Below are 23,130 nucleotides of genomic sequence, written 5' to 3' on the forward strand. Positions count from 1 at the left end.
AGCTGCAGGGCAGCAGAGCCACACCCGCCCTGCCCCCCACTTATTTGCCTCCAAAAGGCCAGCTGGCTCCATTGCCTGCACTTCTATAAATATCCCCGGGGCAGCCATGAAAGCAGCAGAGGGCCACAGAGTTAATTAAATACCTGCATGTTTTAATTAAACCTAACTTAATGAAAACAGCTCTTTGGAACCAGGAACCCAGAACAAGCTGCGTTAAGTTACAAGGGGGCTTGTTAGCTCCTGATGTAGATGGCCTCCTTTTCAGCGGAAACATGCAAAAGATGGCAGAGTGTGGGGTGTATAACTGAGACCCTGCACTGTACTAGGCAGCCTCTCCTAACATCAGGAAGGGGAGGTGTGTGAGTGTCACTTTGTGACCAATACCCATTGACAGCTTTACCTACCATGAACATGCTTAATCCTCTTTTAAAGTTATTTGATTTGGTGGCCATCATTTCATCGGGTGGTGCAAATTCCAGTTTAACCGTGTGCTATGTAAAGAAGAACTTCCTTTGGTCTGTCCTTAATCTTCTAACATTCAGTTTCATGGAATGTCCATGAGTTCTAGTTCTAGTTACAGGTAAGTAGCCGTGTTGGTCTGCCGTAGTCGAAACAAAATAAAAAAAATCCTTCCAGTAGCACCTTAGAGACCAACTAAGTTTGTTATTGGTATGAGTTTTCGTGTGCATGCACACTTCTTCAGATACCCTGAAACAGAATTCAGGAGACCCTTATATATATGGGTTCCAAGTGAGCTTTCCAACATTTGCCTTTTCTATTCTCTAAAAATAAATAAATCAATTAATCAACCAACCAACCAACCAACCAATCAACGCCTGTTACCTAAGTCCATTTTTCTTGTTTTGCCACAGATCTGCCCAACCCCCCCAACTGATTCTTCACCTTATTAAATCCTTTGCTTCCTCAGGAAAGACGACAACAGCTATTTGAATGAGATATGGAAGGCCAGACCTGTGGATAGCTCAGTTGGTAGAGCATGAGGCTCTTAATCTCAGGGTTGTGGGTTTGAGCCCCATGTTGGGTAAAAGGTTTCAGTCGCAGGTGGTTGGAAGACCCTCATTGCCCCTCCCAACTCTACAATTCCATGATTATATGAAGCACTTTTAAGCATGTGCAGCCCATTCATGCAACTGACAGTTACTAGGGGCTCTCATCGTGACATGTTAAAAATCACAAGTTTGCCCCTCAGGAGCTTGTCATGGTCTTGTTATTTACCTGTGAGGTCTGTTTGCATTTAGAACAGCCTCCCTTCAAATCCTTAGGGGACTGCACAATGCTCTGCAAGCTTTACAAGGGGATTTTGGCTCTTGTGGACTTTGGGCTGTGGCCATTGATTTCTCCTTGGAGGAGAAGAGGCTCTGTTCCGCAAAAAGGAGTAAAATCCTACCCTCAGCAGTACAGGAAAGCCCCATGGCCCACCGAAGTGCTGGAAGCTTCTACAAAAACCAGACATAACCTGCTCCCTTTCCAGAAGAAGGCGTTTTTACATGGTGAATTCCATGCTGGCAGAACGGCCTGCCTTTGCATTGCGACATTTGCCTGCCTCTGTGAGTCTTCTCACCCTTCACATTTCAAGGTGACGACCACGCGGAAGCCTTCCTGCTCGAGTTCTCGCACAGTCTTTGAGCCAAGGTGTAGCAGTTGGCCTGCTCGTTTCAAAGCTGGTTATTATGAAGCCAATTCATTAAGACTTCATGGACCGCAAACCTCCACTCGCTGCCTGGCCCGCAGCGGGGAAAACGTCTTGGCTCTCAATGCCTCCTGCAAGGGGCACAGTCTTGCTAGGTAGCTCCATCTTAATATTTCATGTCAAGCAGCTATGGGATGGCTCCCTTGCGGATGAACCGTGCTCCTGGCTCACCACTCTCCGTGACTCTTTTGCAAGATGAGCTGCTGCTGCTGCCGCCTTGACAGGGGGGGGGGGGAATGCAGCGCACACAGCAGAAATGCCCAGTTGCTCTCACTTGTGCAGGCACTTGCCATTAAAGGACAGCTCGCTGTAAACACCAAGCCTGCGGCTGGTGACTTTTGCTTGGTGCTTTTGTAATTACATTTAGCTACTGAAATAAAATACCAGTTACAGGTCTATTACATGTACCCCATTGATGTCAGATGCTCAAAGCAAAGCAATCTGGGGAGGATCTGCTGAATATTCACTTGTAGCCAAATTCAGAATAACGAATGGAAACATAGGAAGCTGCTGTACCGAATCTGACCATCAGTCCATTTAGTTTGGTAAACTGACTGGCAGTGGCTCTACAGGATTTCAGGCAGTAACCTTTTATAGCCTTTATCTGGAGATGGCAGGCACTGAACCTGGGTCACGCAAAGCATACACTCCACCCCTGAATTACAGCCCTTCCATCTTATAGGGTGGGTCCAAATAAAAACAATGAAAATCACCCTGATTGTTTTGGATCTGTGAGGATAACTGCTTCCCATGGAAGTAGCTGACCATGTCTAAAATCCAATCTTCCCCGTCTACTGCAAATTCCATAGGCTTGAAGCTGCTGCACATACCAGCCTCACAACATAAAGCATTCTGCATGTGGTCAGATTTAAAAGGACAGCCGTGTAGCTATTTGTTTGCTTTTATTTATTTTTCAGCCCACTCTTTCCTTGCCAAACCGTCCCAAGCAATGCTTGACTTTCGAGTCCATCCTAGGAGACACATCATTGGGAAGTTATGAAGGTAGCCAAGTTTTAGTTAGACTGGCGGAATGAAGGTAACTTGAAACAGCATAAACTGTGCACGTGCTAATGGCTTGTTTTAAGGCAGCTGCTGGGCTCAGGAAGGATGAATTTGTCCCCATGCCCTGATTCACTGACGAGGCGTGTTAAGTAGGGACATTATTTTCTTCTGAACAGTTCATTACTATGGGCCACCAGACAATGGACTTGCACAGATCAATGGGAAATGCTACAGTCTGCAATAGCAATATATTTCTTTCTGCTCTTCCAAAAGATAACCAATGAAGGAGAATGAATGATACACCGCAGGCTGCTCACCTTCATTTATAAAATGTACCTGGAATTTCTGGGGTTTTGTGGGTCTTAGGGGAAAACAGAATGTCCTGGAAATCATCTCTCTGCATTTAGAATTCTCTCTCATTGCCCCCTTCTTTCTTACTTTGAAGCATACCACTTCATGGGTTGAGTCTGGGAGCTCCTATTCCCAGGCCTTAATCCCAAAATACATGAAGTGATAACAGGATGCCACTGAGCGTGGGCAGAGTGTTTTTCACTCACTGCCAAGTAAGCACAGACAACCCATAAGCACTACTAGGATGGATGAACAAGCCATGATGTGAGTAGTTTTCCAGAGAGAACCGAGGTCCCAAACGTATATAAATGAACAACTGGACTTCCCATAAAGACTTTGGGATGCTGTAATTTCCAGGGCATTGAGGTAGCTGTAATGATCACAGAATCATAGAGCTGTTTGAAGATGACTGTCATATCTCCTTTCAGTCTCCTCTTTCCTAGGCTAAACATACCCAGGTCCTTGAAGCATTCCTCATAAGGCTTGGTTTCTGGACCCTTAATGAAGTAGAACATTATTTTCTGCAACACCCACATTTGCAGCAATGGCTAAAACGGCTTGCGGGAGGCAAGGAGAGTCTTGGCACCCAGTTCATGCTACCCTGAGGCCCCTGGTGCTGATGAGCACAAAACCACCACCCTCCACTTTTAGTCACAAATTACACTGGTAATGATCGGCTCTGGAGATGAATCTGGAGAGCATCTCTTCCAAAAGGAACACCTACTGTTTTCAGTGTTCGACTAGATAATTTAGCCATAGAAGCTGAAATAGAAATAAAAAATAGCAGAACTATATGCCTGGCACATCTTCCAGACAGGGACACACAACACTTCACAGACTGCACAGAACCACACCAACTTGCTATCTGCAAACACAGGAGAGGCAGGCAAGAGCTGGGCCACACATCAGGATCAAACAGCTGGGAAATGCCTGCTGTAGCCATCGGTTCTTCTACAGCTCCCATCTCAAAGCCTTCAGCAAAAAGATGAGAGCGCACCCCCAGCCACAGTGTTCACAAGGGGGCCAGCTTAGTCATCCCTTCCAATTACCTTCCTGAGTACATTGCTTTGCTTCCACCCATATAAATGAATGGTGTCTACTTGCTCCTATAAGAAAAAGTAGAGGGACAACTGCTGTGCGGCACTTGCGGACTACCACCATCACCGCCAATGCAGGCAAAGAGAAACACCATGCAGGAGTCCCTGCCACCCGTCATAATGGTAGCTCATATGTAGCAGTGGGGCTCATGGAGGGGTGGGGTGGCAGAGGAAGTGGTATCCTCCCAGAGATGCTCCTCAGAAGGAGGCGAGGCAGCAGTGGTGAGGTTGAGGGAGTGTTGGGACAACAGCCCTATACGCACACCTCTGGGGCTGCCACTGCTGCTGCCCCATACCTCCCCTAACCTTGCAGCCACCATCTCACTTCACCCCATCCCTGTTCCCAGTGAGCACATCGCTGTTGCCAGGAGGGTACACTGCTTCTGCTGTCCCAGCCAACATAAAAGGGAAAACATGAGTCCTTGCCAAACATTCAGCGTGAACACAGACGGGAGGAAATGTCTATTTATAAACATACAACCCCTGAGAATGCTTTTTTCCACTCATTGCATGCAATCGGCAGTGTTTATTGCCGCGGTTTTTATTTCCAAATGTTCGGTTTGGAAGAAACAGAGGGGATTAGGAGGCCGGAAGCAGGATTCTCTCCCCTCCGAGAGTACTACACGGTGTCAATCATGCCAGGGAAAAAGACCTGCCAAGCATCTACAAGTGACTACCCTGGATCTGGATGCAATAATCAATCTTCATTTTGCGCAGGAGTTTAATTTTAGGTCCCTTGTGGCAACCAATTATGATTTAATAAGCTGTAATTTAATTAAAACGCTACCCACTTAGAGCAACTCCAAAAGGCAAGTAACAGACACACAAAAATATAACACTTAAACTAAATCATTTTTCCCCTATGAGGAATTTAGTGTCTTCAGAACTAGATCAAAAGTTTATAATTTTGTCACTGTGCCCTGCTGTTAAGTAAGCCCAAGTATTTGTAATGGAAATAAAGCACATTTTCCCCTGTCTTCCTTTCCTTTCCTCTGTCCTTTCTTTGCTACTGTCAATCTATATTCCAGTTTGTAAGCCTCTTGAGGCAGGGACCTGCTCTCTTATATAGAGTAAAGGACCGCGTAATACCAATTCTGTGCAACCTTCACTGGCTGCCAATGCCAGGGCCAATTTAAGGTTCTGATTAAAAACCGTAAACAACTTTGAGCCCAAATACTTTGAAGGAGTGCCTCTCTTGGTACCTGCCAGCCAAGGTACTGAAATCTGCTGCCGGTGGGGGGAGGGGGAGAGGGGGGAGGCTCATGATCCCAAAACGCAGGACGGGGACTTTTCAGTGGTGGCATCCTGCCCATAAAATGACCCCACCCAAGGTGTTTTGGTTGTCACCCTCATTACTGAGTTTCTGACAGTCGTAAGTCACATCTCTTCACTTGGGTCTTTGGGAGAGTTTGGTGCTGTTCTGCATTGATTTGGTTGCATTAATTAAGGTGAAGGCCAGATTATTGTTCTACACTACTACGTTTTTGTGTGCTTCGACGGAACTTCTTGTTTTAATCATATTTCTCTACACTGCCCCACGATTCTTGCTGATGAAGGGTAGTTAAGCAAATAAACAATTTGAAATGGAAAAGAAATATACAAATAACTACAGCTACAGGCCAATAATTGCCTGTAAGTGGAGGCAGCTTCCCCTGCCCCATCATGATTTGTGACTTGGGAGAACAACGGCTGCTTCCTAAGGGATTTGGGGCAGAGGTTAGGATGACCCAAGAGCTCCCTGGCATGCTTACTGACTCTTGGCACTCTGTTCCTGCTTAATTTTTGCTGAGAGTACAGTATGTTCTGTAAGAAGCTGCTGCCCTTCAAACACTGCATCTCTCCTAGTCTCCAGGAGCAGGAGAAACAGGGCAGATGCAACATTGCCTGGACAGCAGGATGGACTCACCTGTACTTGGGCCTCCCTTCTCATCAGATAGCGCATTTTGCCCAGGATGCACTGCTGAAGCTGATCCCACAACATGGCTCTGTCTTCCCGCATCAGTAAAGGTGGGCCAAACCTGAAAAACACATTAAAGAACTGCTGTAGGTTGTGCAAAGAAACAAGCCTCCAGGTGCCTTTTGCTCACTTAGTGATACAAAAGAAGCCAAGACATCACTCACTCACTGGCAGAGGTATCTAAATTTTAAAGTTACTTCCCAATGGAATGAAGGGTGGAATTCAACATCACATTAATTTGATCATGCCAGCGGGGACTTATTTCAGAATAGCTGACTGCCAGAGTTCAGCAAGAAAGATGCTCTAAATTTCCCACTTCTCCTCCTCCATCACCCATCATTTTGCCCAGGCCCATTGCTCTCCGGGAAATGCAACTACATTTCAGATGTCAGGGGATAACAGAGCAGCATCTCTGAGGTTGGGATGATATTCTTCCCAGGCTGCTACCCAACTGGAATGTTACCATTCAGGCGACCCTCTGCTGACCCTGGACAATGGGCAGCCGGCAAACTAAAGGCCCATTGCTGTTCCTGGGTAGGAAAAGAGCATCCTGCACTCAAGCCACTAATATAAATGCCTGCACTTTTTAAAGCATTCACACCAACGTGCTGCTTGACCTGGGGTAGGACCGTAGCTCAGTGATAGAATATAACCTTCCTTGTATAAGGTCCCAGATTCAATCCCTAGCATCTCCAGGAAAGGCTGGAGACGACCCCTGTCTGAAACCCTGGAGGCTCACTGCCCATCAGTGCAAACTCTACTGAGCAGGATGGATTCAGTGGCCTGACTCGCTATAAGGCAGCTTCCTATATTCCCTATGTTTGTTCAGCCAGTTCTCCTCTGTGCTTCTCCCCAACTGATACTGCCTGAGAAGGGAAGAATGATGAAGGGGTGACTGGTTGTGCATTCATGTTTTCTTGAATGGCTGACAGTGGTGGCGGTTACGTTACCAATCTCAGCTTTCTCTATGTAGACTAAAGGGAAGCTCATCAAGACGAAGGGTGCAAGACCAGCAGGAGGCAGTGCAGGCAAAGGATTAAGGGAAACTGTCTCTCTCTGTGTTCTCACCCTGTTGTATATTTCGCCAGTCCTCTGCATCAGTCAGCTTTACTGGGTGCAAGAAAGCTCCCCAAGCAATATCCAATGTCGTGATGAGACGTGAAAGCACAAACTAAGAGAATTCTGAAATAACTTAATCGGTTTTGCAAGAGGGGTAAACTAAGAGGTAAACATACTATGAGAAATCTATGCAAATAAATGATCTTGCGTGGGTCTCTGGCATAATACTCGACCAGTTCCCCAGTGTTCTAGAAAATCTTGTTTGGCCATTTCCAAAGCAGATTACAAACTTGGCATGCTAGTCACCTGTGAGATATGAAAACAGGTGGGCTGGAAAACCTGGAAATGCTTCAAGTCATCTATTGCCAATCAAAATGTCATGTCTGGAAATTTTGCATTTTATGGCAGATATTTGCTCAGGACTTTCATCATTCTCATCAGGTGTTATCAGATCTTGTACTCCACAGTCTACTATGAAATGGGCGGGAAGGAGTTGAACAAATTTAGGCTGAGGGCAGGCGGGCTTAGGGACTATGCAAATCGACTAAATGGAAAGCTAAATCTTATTTCCACTTCAAAGCCAAGATAATAGTTTGAGGGAAAGCCTAGGCTGGCCGGATAGTCTGCATGAAAGATTTGGGGCAGGCAAGTCTTCTACTGTAAAGGCTAACTTTCTTTGGCAAAATATTTTCTTTTTGAGTTAAAACCCCCCAAAAAAACTCCACATAGCCCATTACTAGTTCTGCAACTAAAGGCAAATGAAACTTGGTCTCATATATCCCTCCCAGGAGCAGAAAAAAGTGTGTGTATTTTTCTGCTTTCTTTATTTTCCATGCTAAAACTATTTTGCCTGTTTTGAAAGTATTTTATTTATTACTTTATGAATCTAAACATATTTGACCTAGGGATTCAAGAGACTGCACTTTTTGATCTGAACTGCTTGATCCCATGCTCTTAAAGGTTCCCCAGGCTGAAAGTTGACAGCTGGGCACTCAAAACTCTGGTGGTGCCAGCGTAACTCTCAGCCAGACTTGACAGATTGGAACTCCAGGCTCCTTTGGTCAGCTTGCAGAACTCAAAAGACTGAGTCTCCTAAGAGCTACAAAGAGAATTAATGGAAATGATAGGAAGAGAAGCCAGGAAAACCTTTCTCCCTTCAAAATCAAATAAGGGGGGGAAATCAAGCAAACCACTTGATCTATTGGAGACATACACCCTGCTACCTTCTCCTCTAATGCATCTTATAAGCTCTTTTCTTGTTCTGACAACTATCAGTACCCCATTTCCTGAGCCCTGCAATCTGTGTGTGCTGTTTGGCTGAATAAATGGGGTACGAAAAGGACAGGCAAAAGTTCTAGGAATCAAGCCATATAGTTCTTGTCCCTGCAAAAGCACTTGGGTTGGGAGGAGGGGAGAGGGAGACATGCTAGGCCTGCCTACGTAACACGGAAATATTGCTAGATAAATTGCCCTCCATAAAGCTCAGCATGTTACAAGCCGTTTCCCAGCCGATGACTGGTTTATTAGCCACTGCAAGCATGCAGAGCGTTACTTAATGACATTTGGGATGTGCAATGTGAATTCATTACCCGCCTACAGTGCTTTTGCATCCAATCGCCCTCCCGCAAGCTCCTCGCAGCCATCAGTGGCTGGTAAACTGAGTGCAGCTCTTCCCCCCCACCTCCATCCACATCTCCAGCATGGGAAAGAAATGGGCTTTTGAAGGAACAAGTGGCACACCGGGCAGAACACCGCTGCAGGCCAAATGGTCCAAAGCGCAGCTCAGGACACTCGGTGGTTGTTTCTCCAGACCCACTGCACAGCTTGATTTGGCTGAAGCGACAGCGCTTCCATTCCAAGCCCCTTCGTCACCAAGTGGAGACAATTAACTTGCCACTAGGCTTGCTTTATCAGAGCTCAACATTAATGTTACACAGCCCAGATGTTGTGCCAAATGACACAAAGGAAACTGCTCTTAACAAGCCCAGCTGCTGCTTCTGTGATTGCTTCCGGCTTTTTCAGAGCTGCTAATCAGCAAGCTGGGATCTAGAAAACAAAAATAACAAGCAACTAACTAACTCCCAAGCTCGAAGTCCCATCCCTCTGAAAAGGCCTCTGCGAGCCTGAGAGTAACAGGGGACGGCCAACAGGTCAAGTGCCCATTTCAGGAAAGGCACCTAAGAAACTGTGTTATGCTGTTTCAGACCATTGGTCCATCTAGTTCCGTTATTGTCCACACTGACTGGCAGCGGTCCTCCAGGGTTTCAGACAGGGAGTCTCTCCTAGCCCTACCTGGTGATGCTAGGAATTGAACCTGGGATCTTTGGCCTGCAAAGCTGAAGCTCTGCCATTGAGCCACAGTGGCAGAACTCTTAACCGTTCTAGCAAGAGCTTTCCTGCTGGGCAGGACTTACCGCACGGCCTGCTGCCCTGCCCCAGCCACATTACAGACAAGGAGCAGGATCCTGCCCCCTCCGCCATGGTGCAGGAACTCCGATGAAATGGCCCCGTTATGAGCCAAGCGCTGGCCTTCGGGCTCAGAAGAGTTGGGAGAGGATGGGAGGCTGTGGGGACAACCTGGGAAAAGGAAAGAATAACGCACATGAGTAAATCCCCAAGGCATCCCTCTCCTCTACTGGACAACTACTTTGGGAATGGCTTAAAGAAGAACATAGGAAGAGCTGATGGATCAGGCCAATGCTCCATCTAGCCCAGCCTTCTAGAGCAGCATCTGGGAAGCCTGCAAGAAGGACCTGCACACAATTGCGCTCTGCCTACCTGCGATTCCCATAAACTGGTACTCAGAAGCATAACTGCCTTCAGTCATGGACACAGGGCATAGCCATCATGGCTACTATCCATGGATAACCCAACCCTCCATGAATTTGTGCAATGTTCTTTTAAAGCCATCAAAGTTGGTGGCGATCAGCTTCTCCTGGGGGAGTGAGTGCCATGGTTTAACTATGAGCTTTGAACATCATTCAGGTATACTGAGCCAAGGCCGTTTAAAGGTCAGCACCAATACTTTGAAATGTGCTGGGAGCCAGTGAAGATCCTTTAGGACAGGTGTTATGTGGTCCCGGCAGCTACTCTCAGTCACCAGTCTAGCTGCTGCATTGTGGATTAGCTGCAGTTTCCAAGTCACTTTCAAATGTAGCCCCATGCAGAGCGCAATGCAGTAGCCCAAGCAGGAGATAACCAGAGTATGTACCACTCTGGCGAGACAGTGTGCCAGTAGGTAGGATTTCAGCCAGCATATCAGATGGAGTTTGTAGGCAGCTGCCCTGGACACAGAATTAACCAGCACTTCCAAGAACAGTTGTGAGTCCAAAATGACCCCCAGGCTGGTCCTTTGGGGGCACAGTTACCCGATGCAGGACCAGGGAGTCCTCCACACCTGCCCGCCTCCTGTTCCCAGAAACAGTACTTCTTTCTTGTCATGATTCCACCTCAATCCAATAACACCCATCCATCCTCCAACTGCCTCCAGACAATCACATAGGACATTCACTGCCTTTACTGGTTCTGATTTAAAAGACAGGTAGAGCTGGGTATCACCTGCATATTGGTGAACACTCAACCCCAACCCCCTGATGATCTCCCCCAATGGCTTCATATACATGTTGAAAACAATTTGGGAGAGGATGGAGCCCCAAGCCACCCCACAAGTGAGCGCCCAGGGGTCCAAACACTCATCCCCACACGCCACTTCTGGACATGGCCCAGGAGGAAGGAGTGGAACCACTGAATAAGTGCCCCCAGCTTCCTCCCACCCCCATACCATGGTAAATAAAACCCATGAGAGGTTCAGGGTTGGGGGGAAGCTTCCTAATTATAATAGATAGCAAGGGAATACGATGACTCGATATTTGCGGGCTCTCAATTTCCAGAACTTTCATAGAAAATCTAGACACAGATCATCCGAAATTCATAAGATATAGGACATATTGCCTTAGAACAAAGGTTTGACAAAATGATTCAGATTAATCCCTTCCAGATCTGCGATTCCACAAGGAAGAATAAATATTAACACTCTCAACAAGTTGGTGTCTATTATCACCAGCAATAAACGCTCACGCATAATCAGTCCAATCTGCACCTCCAATTTGCAACTCGATCTGTCCACCTCCCCAGATCTGGGCTGCGCAATTCATCAAAACCACCTGGCAACAGGGCTGTCCAAAAGGCAGGATTGCCATGAACTTCATCTCCCAGATCTGCGTGCGCTGTCTCCTCTGATGTTTTTCAATTAAGGCCTCTTGTTTAGCCCGGAGAGGCAATAAATCACTGCCACGGCACTTTGTCTCCAGTTTTCCTTCTCATTTTGCATATAAAGCTAATCCATCCCAAAATGCAGCCATAAGTGCCAGGGCTCAGCTCATCCCCAATCTCCTCTCAGCACCTGGCTTCTTCCCCACCAAACTGCCCTCTTGAAGCCTCAGCCTTGCAAAGTCCATATCCTGTATACCTGAAAGAGCGTCTCCACCCCCATCGTTCAGCCCGGACACTGAGATCCAGCGCCGAGGGCCTTCTGGCGGCTCCCTCACTGCGAGAAGTGAGGTTCCAGGGAACCAGGCAGAGGGCCTTCTCAGTAGTGGTGTCCGCCCTGTGGAACATCCTCCCTTCAGATGTGAAGGAAATAAGCAGCTATCCTATCTTTAAAAGACATCTGAAGGCAGCCCTGTTTAGGGAAGTTTTTAATATTTAATGCTGTATTGTTTTTAACACTCGATTGGAAGCTGCCCAGAGTGGCTGGGGAGGCTCAGCCAGATGGGCGGGGTATAAATGGTGAATTATTATTATTATTATTATTATTATTATTATTATTATTATTATTATTATTATTATCATCATCCAGGGAAGTATCTCAAAATTCACAGCTGCGGGATTCTCAAATCGGACCTGACCCCACCCCCTCTCACCTCCCCCTCTCCACCTCTCCCCCCCCCCTTTTCTTCCTAATGTCTCAACAAACAAAACTGATCTGTAAAAAAATGTTACTTGGAAAGAGAGAGAGAGAACACATACTTTTTGTAAACCAAGAGAATTTTTAATAAAAATACATTAAAAAATAATTGGGATGAACTTGGAAGTCACGTTTGGCTCATTTATCAAATCAACAGAATGAAGCAGTAATGACCTTTCTGGCCTGTGGCTCCACTTCAGGCTGAAGGAAGGAGTTACATGTTTGAATGCTTCCTCCCTCCCCCCCACACACACTGAAACAGACTCAAACACCTGTCATGTATGATCTAGTTGAGATCCCTGTGTTGCAGGGGGTTGACTAGATGACCCTCAGGGTCCCTTTCCAACTCTACAATTCTATGACTCTATGATTCTACACAGAGCAGGTGGAAGCATGCCGAATATTTATTATTGTTTCCCCCCAAAACTTCTGGGTTTCTTTAGAAGAGGCACCACCGTTCCCCTTTGCCTCTCTTTTCTTTTCTCGTTCTTGACGGGCTTTTACCCTCGGCTACACCCTCCTGCCACTCTAGGATTCACAACACCTCCCAGCTCCCTGACTTGGAGCTCTTTGGATCTCTAGTGGCATTTTACAGACTGTAAAACCAATTTATCTCGATTCAGAGCCTGACCTTTTGAAGCACGGATGGCTTGGCTGCCTGCCAGGTCCATGGGAGGCTAAAAATAACTTCTTGTATTAGTCACAAAACAGAGATGGGTCCCCTTTTGGCAACACACTAATTATAAAACGGTATTGATCACAGGTCTGCCATGCGGAGGATGGAGCAAGCTTGTTTTCTCCTGCTCCCGAGGCTAGTACCCAAACCAATGGATTCAAAGTTACAAGGAAGAAGATTATGACTAAACATCAGGAAGAACTGACTGACAGTAAGAGCTGTTCGACAATGGACAGAGGTAGTGGAGTCTCTTTCCTTGGAGGTTTTTAAGCAGAGGATGGGTGGCCTTCTGTGACCTAGGGTGATCTACTTGAGATCCTTGCATTGCAGGGGACTGGACCATATGACCCTCTGGTCCCTTCCAATACTACAATTCTACAATCCAAGTGAGTCTCTAGAGCAGCAGTTCTCAACCTGAGGGTCCCCAGATGTTGTTGGACTACAACTCCCATCATCCCTGAGCTCTGGCCTTGCTAGCTAGGGGTGATGGGAGTTGTAGTCCAACAACAGCTGGGGGGACCCACAGGTTGAGAACTGCTGCTCTAGAGCAACAACATCAGCAGTTCCCAAAAATCATTGTCCCCAAAAGGTACCCAAAGCACACAGCACATTAGCAGCAGCATGAGTCCACCTGTGTCATTTCAGTCAAACTCTAGGGGTCCAGTGACCCACCCATCAACCCCAGCCAGCGGTCAGGAATTATGGGAGTTGTAATCCAACAAGACCCTTGCCGTAGAGTTTGGCTGAGTTGGCACAGGTGGGTTCATGCTGCCACTACCTTCCAATGCCTAGGGGAATCTTCCAGGGACTGTGGTGTGTGTGTGTGTGTGTGTGTGTGTTTTTGGAGATGCTTCATGTTGTTGCTCTACAGCAGACATAGGCAAACTTTGCCCTCCAGATGTTTTGGGACTACAACTCCCATCACCCCTAGCTAACAGGGCCAGTGGTCAGGGATGGTGGGAGTTGTAGTCCCTAAGCATCTGGAGGGCCAAGTTTGCCTATACCTGCTCTACAGACTCTCTCACTACCTGCTTTGCAATTAATTTTGCAATTAATGTGTTTGCAGGAGGGGATCTGTCTCTTTGTTGTTGTTTTTCCCAGGTACGCCTGCCTGAGCTTGCACAGTAGTCACGGAACTAGAAGAAGATAAGAAGAGCCTGCTGACCAGACAGGTGCTTATGGGAAGGCTGCAAGCTGGAGATGAATGCACAGACACCTGCAATTCCCAAAAACTGGTACTGTATGGGAGCAGGCAACTTCTGAAAGTGGAGGTGGAACTCTAGGGGTTTTCACCTTCTTTGAGACACCTGCCAATGGGAGGTGGAGCCCAACATCATTCTCAGTCTCATCTTAGGCCTGTCACCTCTCTTTCATCTGCCTGCTAATAACTGGAATGGAAGCAACTGCAAACAGCCAAATCACGTCTGTTTCCATTTCAGCTACGTTAAAGGAGACATTTTTCCCATGGGCTTTTTCCTGAATGGTTCGACATAGCTGCATTAACGCTACAAACCTCAACCATTTTCAGTGTTTCAAGCTTAAACTGAGAAACCTTGGAATGCTGTGCAGGAGAGGGTATGGGCATATCTTTTCCTACTGTATGCCATGAACTAGTTCACAGCACAGCATTCCCCAAATGCCTGAAAGGCAGAGCCAGAACACCATAGTAAAGCAGGCTTAGGGGTGGATTGCAGCTTCCCCCAAGCTGGTGCCCTCCAAATGGCCATGCTGGGGGGAAACGTATCTGGAGGACCCCAGGTCAAGAAAGTTGGTCTGTGCCTATCCTGTAACAAGTGTTCCTAATCTATTTTTTTTAAAATATATATCTTTATCGTTTTAAAATAGATACATTTCTGCCAGGAAAGCAAACAAACTAACAAACAAATATACAATCAAATAAACAAATTATAAATTGACAGACAGTAGCAATATATCAAACCTATCCATTCTTAAGGAAATCAGCCCTGAGTGCTCACTGGAAGGACAGATCCTGAAGCTGAGGCTCCAATACTTTGGCCACCTCATGAGAAGAGAAGACTCCCTGGAAAAGACCCTGATGTTGGGAAAGATGGAGGGCACAAGGAGAAGGGGATGACAGAGGACGAGATGGTTGGACAGTGTTCTCGAAGCTACCAGCATGAGTTTGACCAAACTGCGGGGAGGCAGTGGAAGACAGGAGTGCCTGGCGTGCTCTGGTCTATGGGGTCACGAAGAGTCGGACACAACTAAACGACTAAACAACAATAAAGCAATATATGAAACAACACAATTCTTATAACTAACATCCTTTGTACTCCCAGTGATGTGAACGATTGTAAAACAAGAAATTAAAAATGACTTCCAATTAGTCTCGCTGTACTTTATCTGTTGATTATCTTATACCGCACAGTTACATATTTCTTATATAGTTTCTGTTAACGTCCCTACAAACGTATATTTATACAATGCAAGGTTTAGTCTAATTCTGCCAAGAAGTTTTCTTTTATACCGTAATTTTTTAAGTACTCTCTCTCTCTCTTTTTAACAAGTGTTCCTAATCTAATGCTGCCTTTAACCTGGATTATAGCTTTGTAGTCCAAACAGTGCTTCCTAGAGCATGGAGCTGATAACACCAAGGTTGCAGGTTCAGTCCCCGTATATTCCTGCACTGCAGGGGGGTTGACTAGATGATCCTGAAGGTCCCTTCCAACTCTACAATTCTATGAGTCTGTGATTCATATTGGTAACAAGTTAGGACTAGGGAAGCAAAGCATACTAAAATGTAAGAGTTTTTTTCTGACAAAATATGACCTTGCATATTTGGTGCAAAAGAAAAAGAAAAGAAAAGAAAACCCAACTGCATACAGAACAATAGGCACCGGTTACTCATTGCAAAATATCAGCTTGTTGTACTTTATTTATCTTTTGCCACAACAAGGAATCATAAAGAATAGAACAGATGGGAAGTGGGGGTGGAGAGGGGGCGAAATAGCTACAGCAAACAAACACTGGGAGAGAAAAAAAGCTCTAGTGAACTGTGGTGTCTCCCAGCATTGAAACACTCAGAAAAATTAACAGGTTTATCAAGTGTTTGCAAGGAGGTTATGTGATGTCATTAATTTACTGAGCATTCATTTCTTATTTGTTTGCAGGGAAGTTAGAAAACATGCCATACAACTTTTATCCTACACTTCCCAGTCTATTTTTCTACCACTTTGCTTATTACAAAAAGGTCCCATCTGGGGGAGGAAGCCAGTTTGCTTTAAGAGCACCATATTAACATTCATTCATTCATTAATCAACCTGATTAATCAACCTGAATTTCCTGGTACATGATCTGAATCCCACCTGAAAATAGCAATGGTCTGGAAGCATCCTTTGAGCAATTCACTGTTCAGAAATCACCTTTCCCAAATGGCCCAGGACCACCTCTGAATGCATGTGTGGAGCTACTTTTGTGAATGCGCCTATGTATCAAACTCGCCTTGTATGCAGAAGGTTAATAACCCTGGTGAAACCTTGCAGCATCCATGATGTGCAAAGTTTCCCAAGTTGGCAAAGCAGGTGCTTTCAAACAATGTGCACTCTGAGATGACCCTAGCAGACGAGGGCTATACCACACGTGCTCTCCAGACACCCTCAAAAAGAAGGAACCGAAGAACACACTTATTGCAGAAAAGCAGGAGCAGGAAAGCTTTCGCTGCATCAGTTTCAACAACACCCACTTGTGTGTTCAATGCTAAACCACTTGAAACCTCTCAGAAGGAAATCAGGCCAGGAGGCTGAGCAACAGGACCAAGGGCACAGGAGAGGTTCCTGGGCTGATCAATGCATCAGCATCCATCCAATTCTTCTCAGAAGCAGCTGTCCCATTTTGTCAGTTCAGACCTGGTCCCGGCAACTGCGTCTCAGCCTTACAGGTGCATCACCTCTTCACAGTCTGCCAGAGCCAGTCGAAAGCCAAACAAAGAGCAGACTCGAGGAAAAATGCCTTTTGCACAGCTAGGTAGTAAAGCTGCCAGCGGAGGCGGAGAAGGTCCTCTGACTCTGCAGGGAAAAGGTATTTCCCAGAGGCCTCATGATGCAATCACAAGACTGTAGATCTTAATAAGAGGCCGTTAAAGTGACAGAGTCTCGGCGCCCCTAAAGCCCACTCATTCTGAGGCTATTTGCTGTGACTGTGGCTAATCTGTGCTGGCTGGAGGAGACAAGGGCAGGCTGATGGATAGAGCCAGTCTTCAGTTTAAAGTTACTGGCCTCCTTGTGATCCCATCAAGCCAGGAAAACTCTCTCCTCTTGCATCGGGCATCTCCTCCTCCTCCTCTTCTCCTTCTCACTGGCTTCTGAATTCCGCTGTGCAAAGCATCCCAACCTTCACAACATCAGCACAGGTACTACATTCTTAATAAGTGCCGAGTAAATTGCCCGGCTCTGAGGCTGTTACTTTTGGCAGCAGTATCTTTGCTTGGTCACTGAATAAAGGAGCATTCTGTCTGTCACACATGACTGTCGCACGGCCGCCTGGCTTTCTCAAGGCCATGCTAGATATGGGCATCAGCAGATCAGTGTGTTTAAACCTGGATCTGCTGCCATGGCCAAGAACATGGGTGGGGGAGATGGGTGCCCCTGTTTGAGGAATAAAACAGATGTGTGGGTGAGTGAAGCTCTTCTCTCAATTTACACCCCCACAGCCCCTCTCCCTTACTCCTTGTCTTCCAGTTGGAGGGTCCCACTACTGGAAGTGACTCAAGCAGCAAGCTGGGGGAGATGAAAGGAAAAAGGCTGAGGAAAGCACTTTTTGCCCCTTAAATTAGGCTCCTCCACAAACGGCTTCCTGTATTATTGCATACCCTGCAACATTCTGGGAGGGCAAAGCAGGACACCCACCCTCACCCACCCAATCTCCACTCACCTTTGCCCTTGTCCACCTGCTCTCTGCTCACCCTTGCCCACCTGCCCACCAGCCACATGAATCCACATGAACCCTGGGGCGAAGGCAGACCCCGGGGCACCTTCAAAGCCAACGGGGCCATCCATAAAACAGGGCACTTGGCAGATATGTTATTGCAGCAATCTGGATTTAAGAACACAGCTCTGGTGATGTTGATATTTGGTTTGGCCCTCAGGCCGAGCACAATATGGAATTGGCAGGGGGAATAAATACTCAGTGGAGGGAATTATTATTTTCTTCAACTTTTCACCATTTGATACAAAAGTACCTGAAGCTCTGAGTGCCAGACACCTCCATGTGGAGAGGGGGAAGAGAGAAGCCAGCTGGACAGGAGCAGGGGCCCAGGGGCCTGGGGATGGAGAAGAACTTGGCCACCTCTCCAGAGCTTATTTGATGGGCATTTTTGGAGGGACATTCAGAATGCGTTCCAGCCGCCACAGCAGGACACACCTGAGAGGCGGGAAGAGTTGGCCCTGCTGGAGGAGAGAGGAGCCTGGAAAGCGTAGATGTTGTCACCCTCTGCGATGGTGTTCAGGTCCTCGTCGTCCGAGAAGGAGCACCGGAATCCTGACTGGCCCAGCTCAGCCAGGATCACCTGCAGCGGCAGAGTGAAATGGTCAGGGCCTTGCAAGGCTTGAGGACTTAGGCAGTATATGAGAAAGGAAAACCTCCTGGGCTTATACAGTGGTACCTCAGGTTACAGTCGCTTCAGGTTACAGTCGCTTCAGGTTACAGACTCCACTAACCCAGAAATAGTACCTCATGTTAAGAACTTTGCTTCAGGATGAGAGCAGAAATCATGCGGTGGCGATGGCACGGCTGCAGCGGGAGGCCCCATTAGCTAAAGTGGTGCTTCAGGTTAAGAACAGTTTCAGGTTAAGAACGGACCTTCAGAACGAATTAAGTTCTTAACCAGAGGTACCACTGTATGTATTTCGCAGGGAACAAGGGCACCCAGAGCATGGGGGCAGGAACACGTCTGGCTTACCTGGTCAGGTGAAATCTTGCCTTCCTCTGCCACCATTTCCCTCAGCTTTGCCACGGTGCTGAGGAGAGGCACAGCCAGGCCCACACGCACAAATCGCTGGCTCTTGGATTGGAAGACAAGGGTGACGTTCAAAGGCCTGGAGGGAAAGGGGCCGGGAAAGGGAACTTAGAATGGTGCAGCAAAATGGCCGCCAAATGGCCGTCCTGCCCCACCCTGGTGAGATACAGGGTGCATCCAGAGCCCTGGGACCCATATAAATAATAAAATTATTGTTAGTTCTGAAGGCAGCCCTGAACAGTGAAATTTTTAATGTTTGGGCTTCCCAAAGTAGATCTCAGGGTTCTAGTAAACAAAAGTAAAAAAAAAAAAAAAAAAAAGCCTAACAGCAAAGTAGATCCTACAAGCCTGAGGTCTGCCCATGCCTGCTTTAGATACACTGGTCTCTTCTCCCCTGCATGCAATCCTCTGTCTTCCTTTGCTCCAGCAACAGCCGACAAATGGGAGCTGCCTACCAGAGGCCTGGGTAAGCCCTCTAGCTATTAAAGAAAAGATGCACCAAGCATCAGCCGTGGCAAGCAGAACTGGGAGCGCCGTTGCTGGAAGCCGGTGACTGGCTGTGACTGCAAGTTTTTAGCTGGAGGGGAAAGTCATTACTGGCTCATCTGCAGTCTGCACAGGACAGACTCCACATGTACTCCTGCACCATCAGAAAAGAGATGTCAGAGGAGTCGCGTTAGCTCCGCATTTGGGAGTGAAACTACCCACTGGGGCGGAGGAACAACAGACCCATCTGTGGATCAAAAACAGATAAATGTGAATAATGTGGATTAATCTACGGAGAGTGAATGAAGATTGAGCGGGTGGGTGGGTCTATAGAATTTATGAACACAATCCAACACTCCTGGTAAGCACTCAAACATCATAAAGTGAAGTCTCTTCCTGGGAAAGTATACAGAAATAAAGATGGCTGTCCCATGTACCTACTGGGGGGGGGGCATTTCCTCACTCCCACTCAACGCAACATCCTTGTAAAGTTACCAAGTACATGGAGGAAAATATCTTTTTTTTCCCAGGACTTGCAAGTTATGGTGATGGGTTACATCTTGGGAGCATTTTTAAAGACTTTTTAAAACTTTCCTGGTTTTAATGCTTAGTAGTACCATGCAGATAAATGGACAGCATGGACTAGTTACTGTTGGCTGGTGTGTGTGTGTGTGTGTGTGTGTGTGTTTGCAGAGCCAACTTGTACAGAGAGAGACAATGTTTTGCTGGGTGGGAGTGGGAAAACCCTCAGAAATGACTCAAAAGTGCAAGTGAATAGGGCCTATCTCTGTAGGTGACCATTGCAGTTGCCTTGCCAACTCCCAATAGATGTGCAGAGGAGTCTGTATGCACTGATTCTGAGAGGGGAAAGGTCCTGCTTTGGTTGGACAAAAAGACAGTCTGCTTTCTCCTCGGGGAAAACTAAGGCTTTTCTGCACCTGAAATGGGGCTGATGAAGAAATCTGCCTGGGGGGAATAGCAGACCACTTCACTGATCTTTACTACTAGGCACTACTCAGAGAGGCTGGACCAGGGATGCCTGAGCAATTTGGTTTTTGCTAATTTCACTAGGAGCTGACCTGATAATCCTCCCCCTTCCAGACTAATGTATGAATCGGAACTCAGGCTGCAGTCCTGGACTCACTTCCATGGGAGTAAACCCCACTGAACTCAAAGGGAGTTTGCGGCTCAAGAACATATCAAAATGCATGCACATTTTGAAAGAAAATAAATTTCAAAATACATTTTAAAAATAATATTAAAATGTGAATTTTCATGCAGCTTTTCTTTGAAATCATAAATTCATGCAGAAGTGGGGTGCAAGGGAGTTACGGGTCAATGCATGCAGAAGAGACACAGACCTGATTAGACTGATTCGTCATTTCCCTAGCTAGGATCTGGGAGAGAAAGTGTGGGTACTTGGCTCACATACCTGGTCTGGCGCAAAGGGATGGGCAATGAGATGCACAGGAAGGGATCAAAGGTGTTGCTCTGCTTTAGGCAGTGAGGGCAAGTCAAGGAGGACCTAGAAAGGGAGGGAGAGAAACATTGTCAGATCCCATGTCAAGGGATAACTACACCAGTGAAAATGTAGGGCTGACCTCACATTTTGTATTCTAGAAGTCTGAAGCTCATATCTGGCCTCAAGGCTTAAAAGGAGAACTTGTGGAATGCAGAATAACTAAGGTCCTAGGAGGTCACCCCTTGTCAAATTTGCCCGTTAACAATTTGGAAATAAACACTGCTGAGGTCCATGAGACTTGCTTCCCAGTAAATTTGTTTAGATTTACCATTTTAATCTCACAGGTACAGCCGCATTGCTCCAGCCAAAGGGCTGTCCAAGGGGCCCCTTGTTCTACAAAAAGAGGGTTGAGTCAGTAGACTCCCCACAGAAGAATGACCACAAGGAAGATCTGCACCCAGTCTACGAGTATTATCAAAAGCAGCATGATACTGAAGTCACTTTGAGGAGCTTAAGATCAGACAGTTAATAGTTCTAAATTTGTATCCCTGTAAATTGACTTGCCATAAATGAATACACTCTTCCCTGTCCCCCAGGCAACAACATTTTTGGTTACTACACTCATGCTCATCCTCTATGTCACTGTGACCAGTTCCATGCCACAACCGGCGATTCTTTTATCTACAGGGTAGATACTACAAAATATTTCGAAGCTCTTATCGCTGAATGAAACTTTTCTCTCCCATAGTTGCCCTGGGGTGGGAACATGTTTTACACACATGCTAGAAAACAAAGCTGACCCCTCAGCTCACATCCAACACTGAGTTCACTGTAATAACCAAATCGCATTTTGTTCATCCAGCATAGTGTCTCTTCCTGACACTTGTTTGTAGCCTCATAGCGCCAAATCCATTTTTGTGATGGAGACATTCTGTGCTTCACCAAGATGATTTGTGGCTGACTGAAGCAATCCCCTTGATGCATATCAATACATACCCTTGGTTTCAAAGAACAGATAAAAGACCAAAGCTACAATACTGTGAGCAGGGCTCATCCCTGCTCTTTCTAGGCACAGGTCCACCCTTTAAAGTCAGAGTGGTTATTTTCTGCCCCACTGCTTTCCCCAAGAAAACTGCTCTTTAATGCTGAATCAGAACAAACGGCAATTTGTGCTGTTTGCTCCAATTCAGCAGTAAAGAGTGGGTTTTCCACAAGTAGCCCTCCACCTAGCAGGGCTAGCCCATTCCACCAGAAGCAGACTTATTTCCTCAGCAGTGAACAGAGCCGATCATCAGAAGTGAGACCAGCTTTTAATGAGATTGGCTCAGTGGTGCAAGTCCTAGCCAGTTAATGGGATTGCACCTAACAAGATTACCTGGGAGTTCAGGCTCCAGTATGTGACATAAAAATAAAAGTTTCCCCAAAAGGAAGAAGTGAGGGTTAGACTCAACATGCAGGGCTGAATCCATTCTAGAAAGGAAAACAATCAGCTACTCCTTAATAATAGAAAGTTATCTTCACCTATGTGGATACTTCAGGTAAGTCCCTTTTTCATCAGTGGTGCAGTCTCACTTAAATATACAGGTGCGCTTTCAGAAGGACGCAGGTAACACCCTTCATCATATCATGCCACCCAAAAGCACTACTGCATCTGCTTTTCTGTAGCACAGTTTTGCTAAATGTGTACCAGAAATGACCCAAAACACCCCCTTTGGACATGCATTTGTAGGCATGGAGGCACCGTGCATTACACAACATAGGATTTGGCATGGTATCCACATTCAGTTAGACCAATCCATTGCACTAAACAGAGTTCTAGCAGATACATGTACAAGGCTCAGCTCTTGTACCTGTGAAGGAACAAAAATGGAGAAGGTGTTTGAATGCTTGGCCTCCCCCCATCGAGAAACTGCAGCCAACATCTCGAGACTAATGGCCAAACTAAATGTGACAGGAGATCAGATTGGCCAATGGATTTTTCTTTGTTATAAGGTGTTGCAGGGGAGAAGGAAAGATTTGGATCAAGGGCACAGCACTGGGAGACAGTCTAACCCCCCACTACCGCCATCATTTACATTTGAATCTGCCCTCTAGGAAGCTGGTATTTGTTATGGAGGGGTGGGGAGTCAGGTATTGGTTGTAGCAGGAGCCGCTTTGCTCAGTACTTAAAGCTTGCCCTATCTCCTTCTTTGCAGCTACCCTTGAAATATTACTTTAAAAGACACCGAGTCCTATTTTTATCTGCATTCTTTTGCTCCCACTCACTTTCACACAACCACACTGCATGCACTAGCAGTCTGACTTTGCCAAGGTGAAACCATCAGGAGAAGCAGACCACCTCCCCTCCCTCCAGAATTTGACATCTGGTGCACTATTTGGCCTCCTAGA

The 23,130-nt window shown here is 46.5% G+C and overlaps 1 protein-coding gene across 2 annotated transcripts in view; it reads right to left on the minus strand.

The window, feature by feature from the left end:
• Nucleotides 1-23,130, minus strand: part of USP43 (ubiquitin specific peptidase 43) — an 81,449-nt gene that overhangs the window by 14,835 nt on the left and 43,484 nt on the right. For both annotated transcript variants that reach the window (XM_082213804.1, XM_082213803.1), the window contains 5 exons: nt 20,713-20,805; nt 18,738-18,873; nt 18,200-18,344; nt 9,592-9,754; nt 6,068-6,179 (listed from right to left, as the gene is read on the minus strand). In XM_082213804.1, coding sequence (XP_082069930.1) covers nt 6,068-6,179; nt 9,592-9,754; nt 18,200-18,344; nt 18,738-18,873; nt 20,713-20,805 — 649 coding nt within the window. The remainder of the gene's footprint in view (nt 1-6,067; nt 6,180-9,591; nt 9,755-18,199; nt 18,345-18,737; nt 18,874-20,712; nt 20,806-23,130) is intronic.

The sequence above is a fragment of the Podarcis vaucheri genome (genome assembly GCF_965113315.1).
Source record: "Podarcis vaucheri genome assembly, chromosome: 2".
Lineage (NCBI taxonomy): Eukaryota > Metazoa > Chordata > Lepidosauria > Squamata > Lacertidae > Podarcis > Podarcis vaucheri.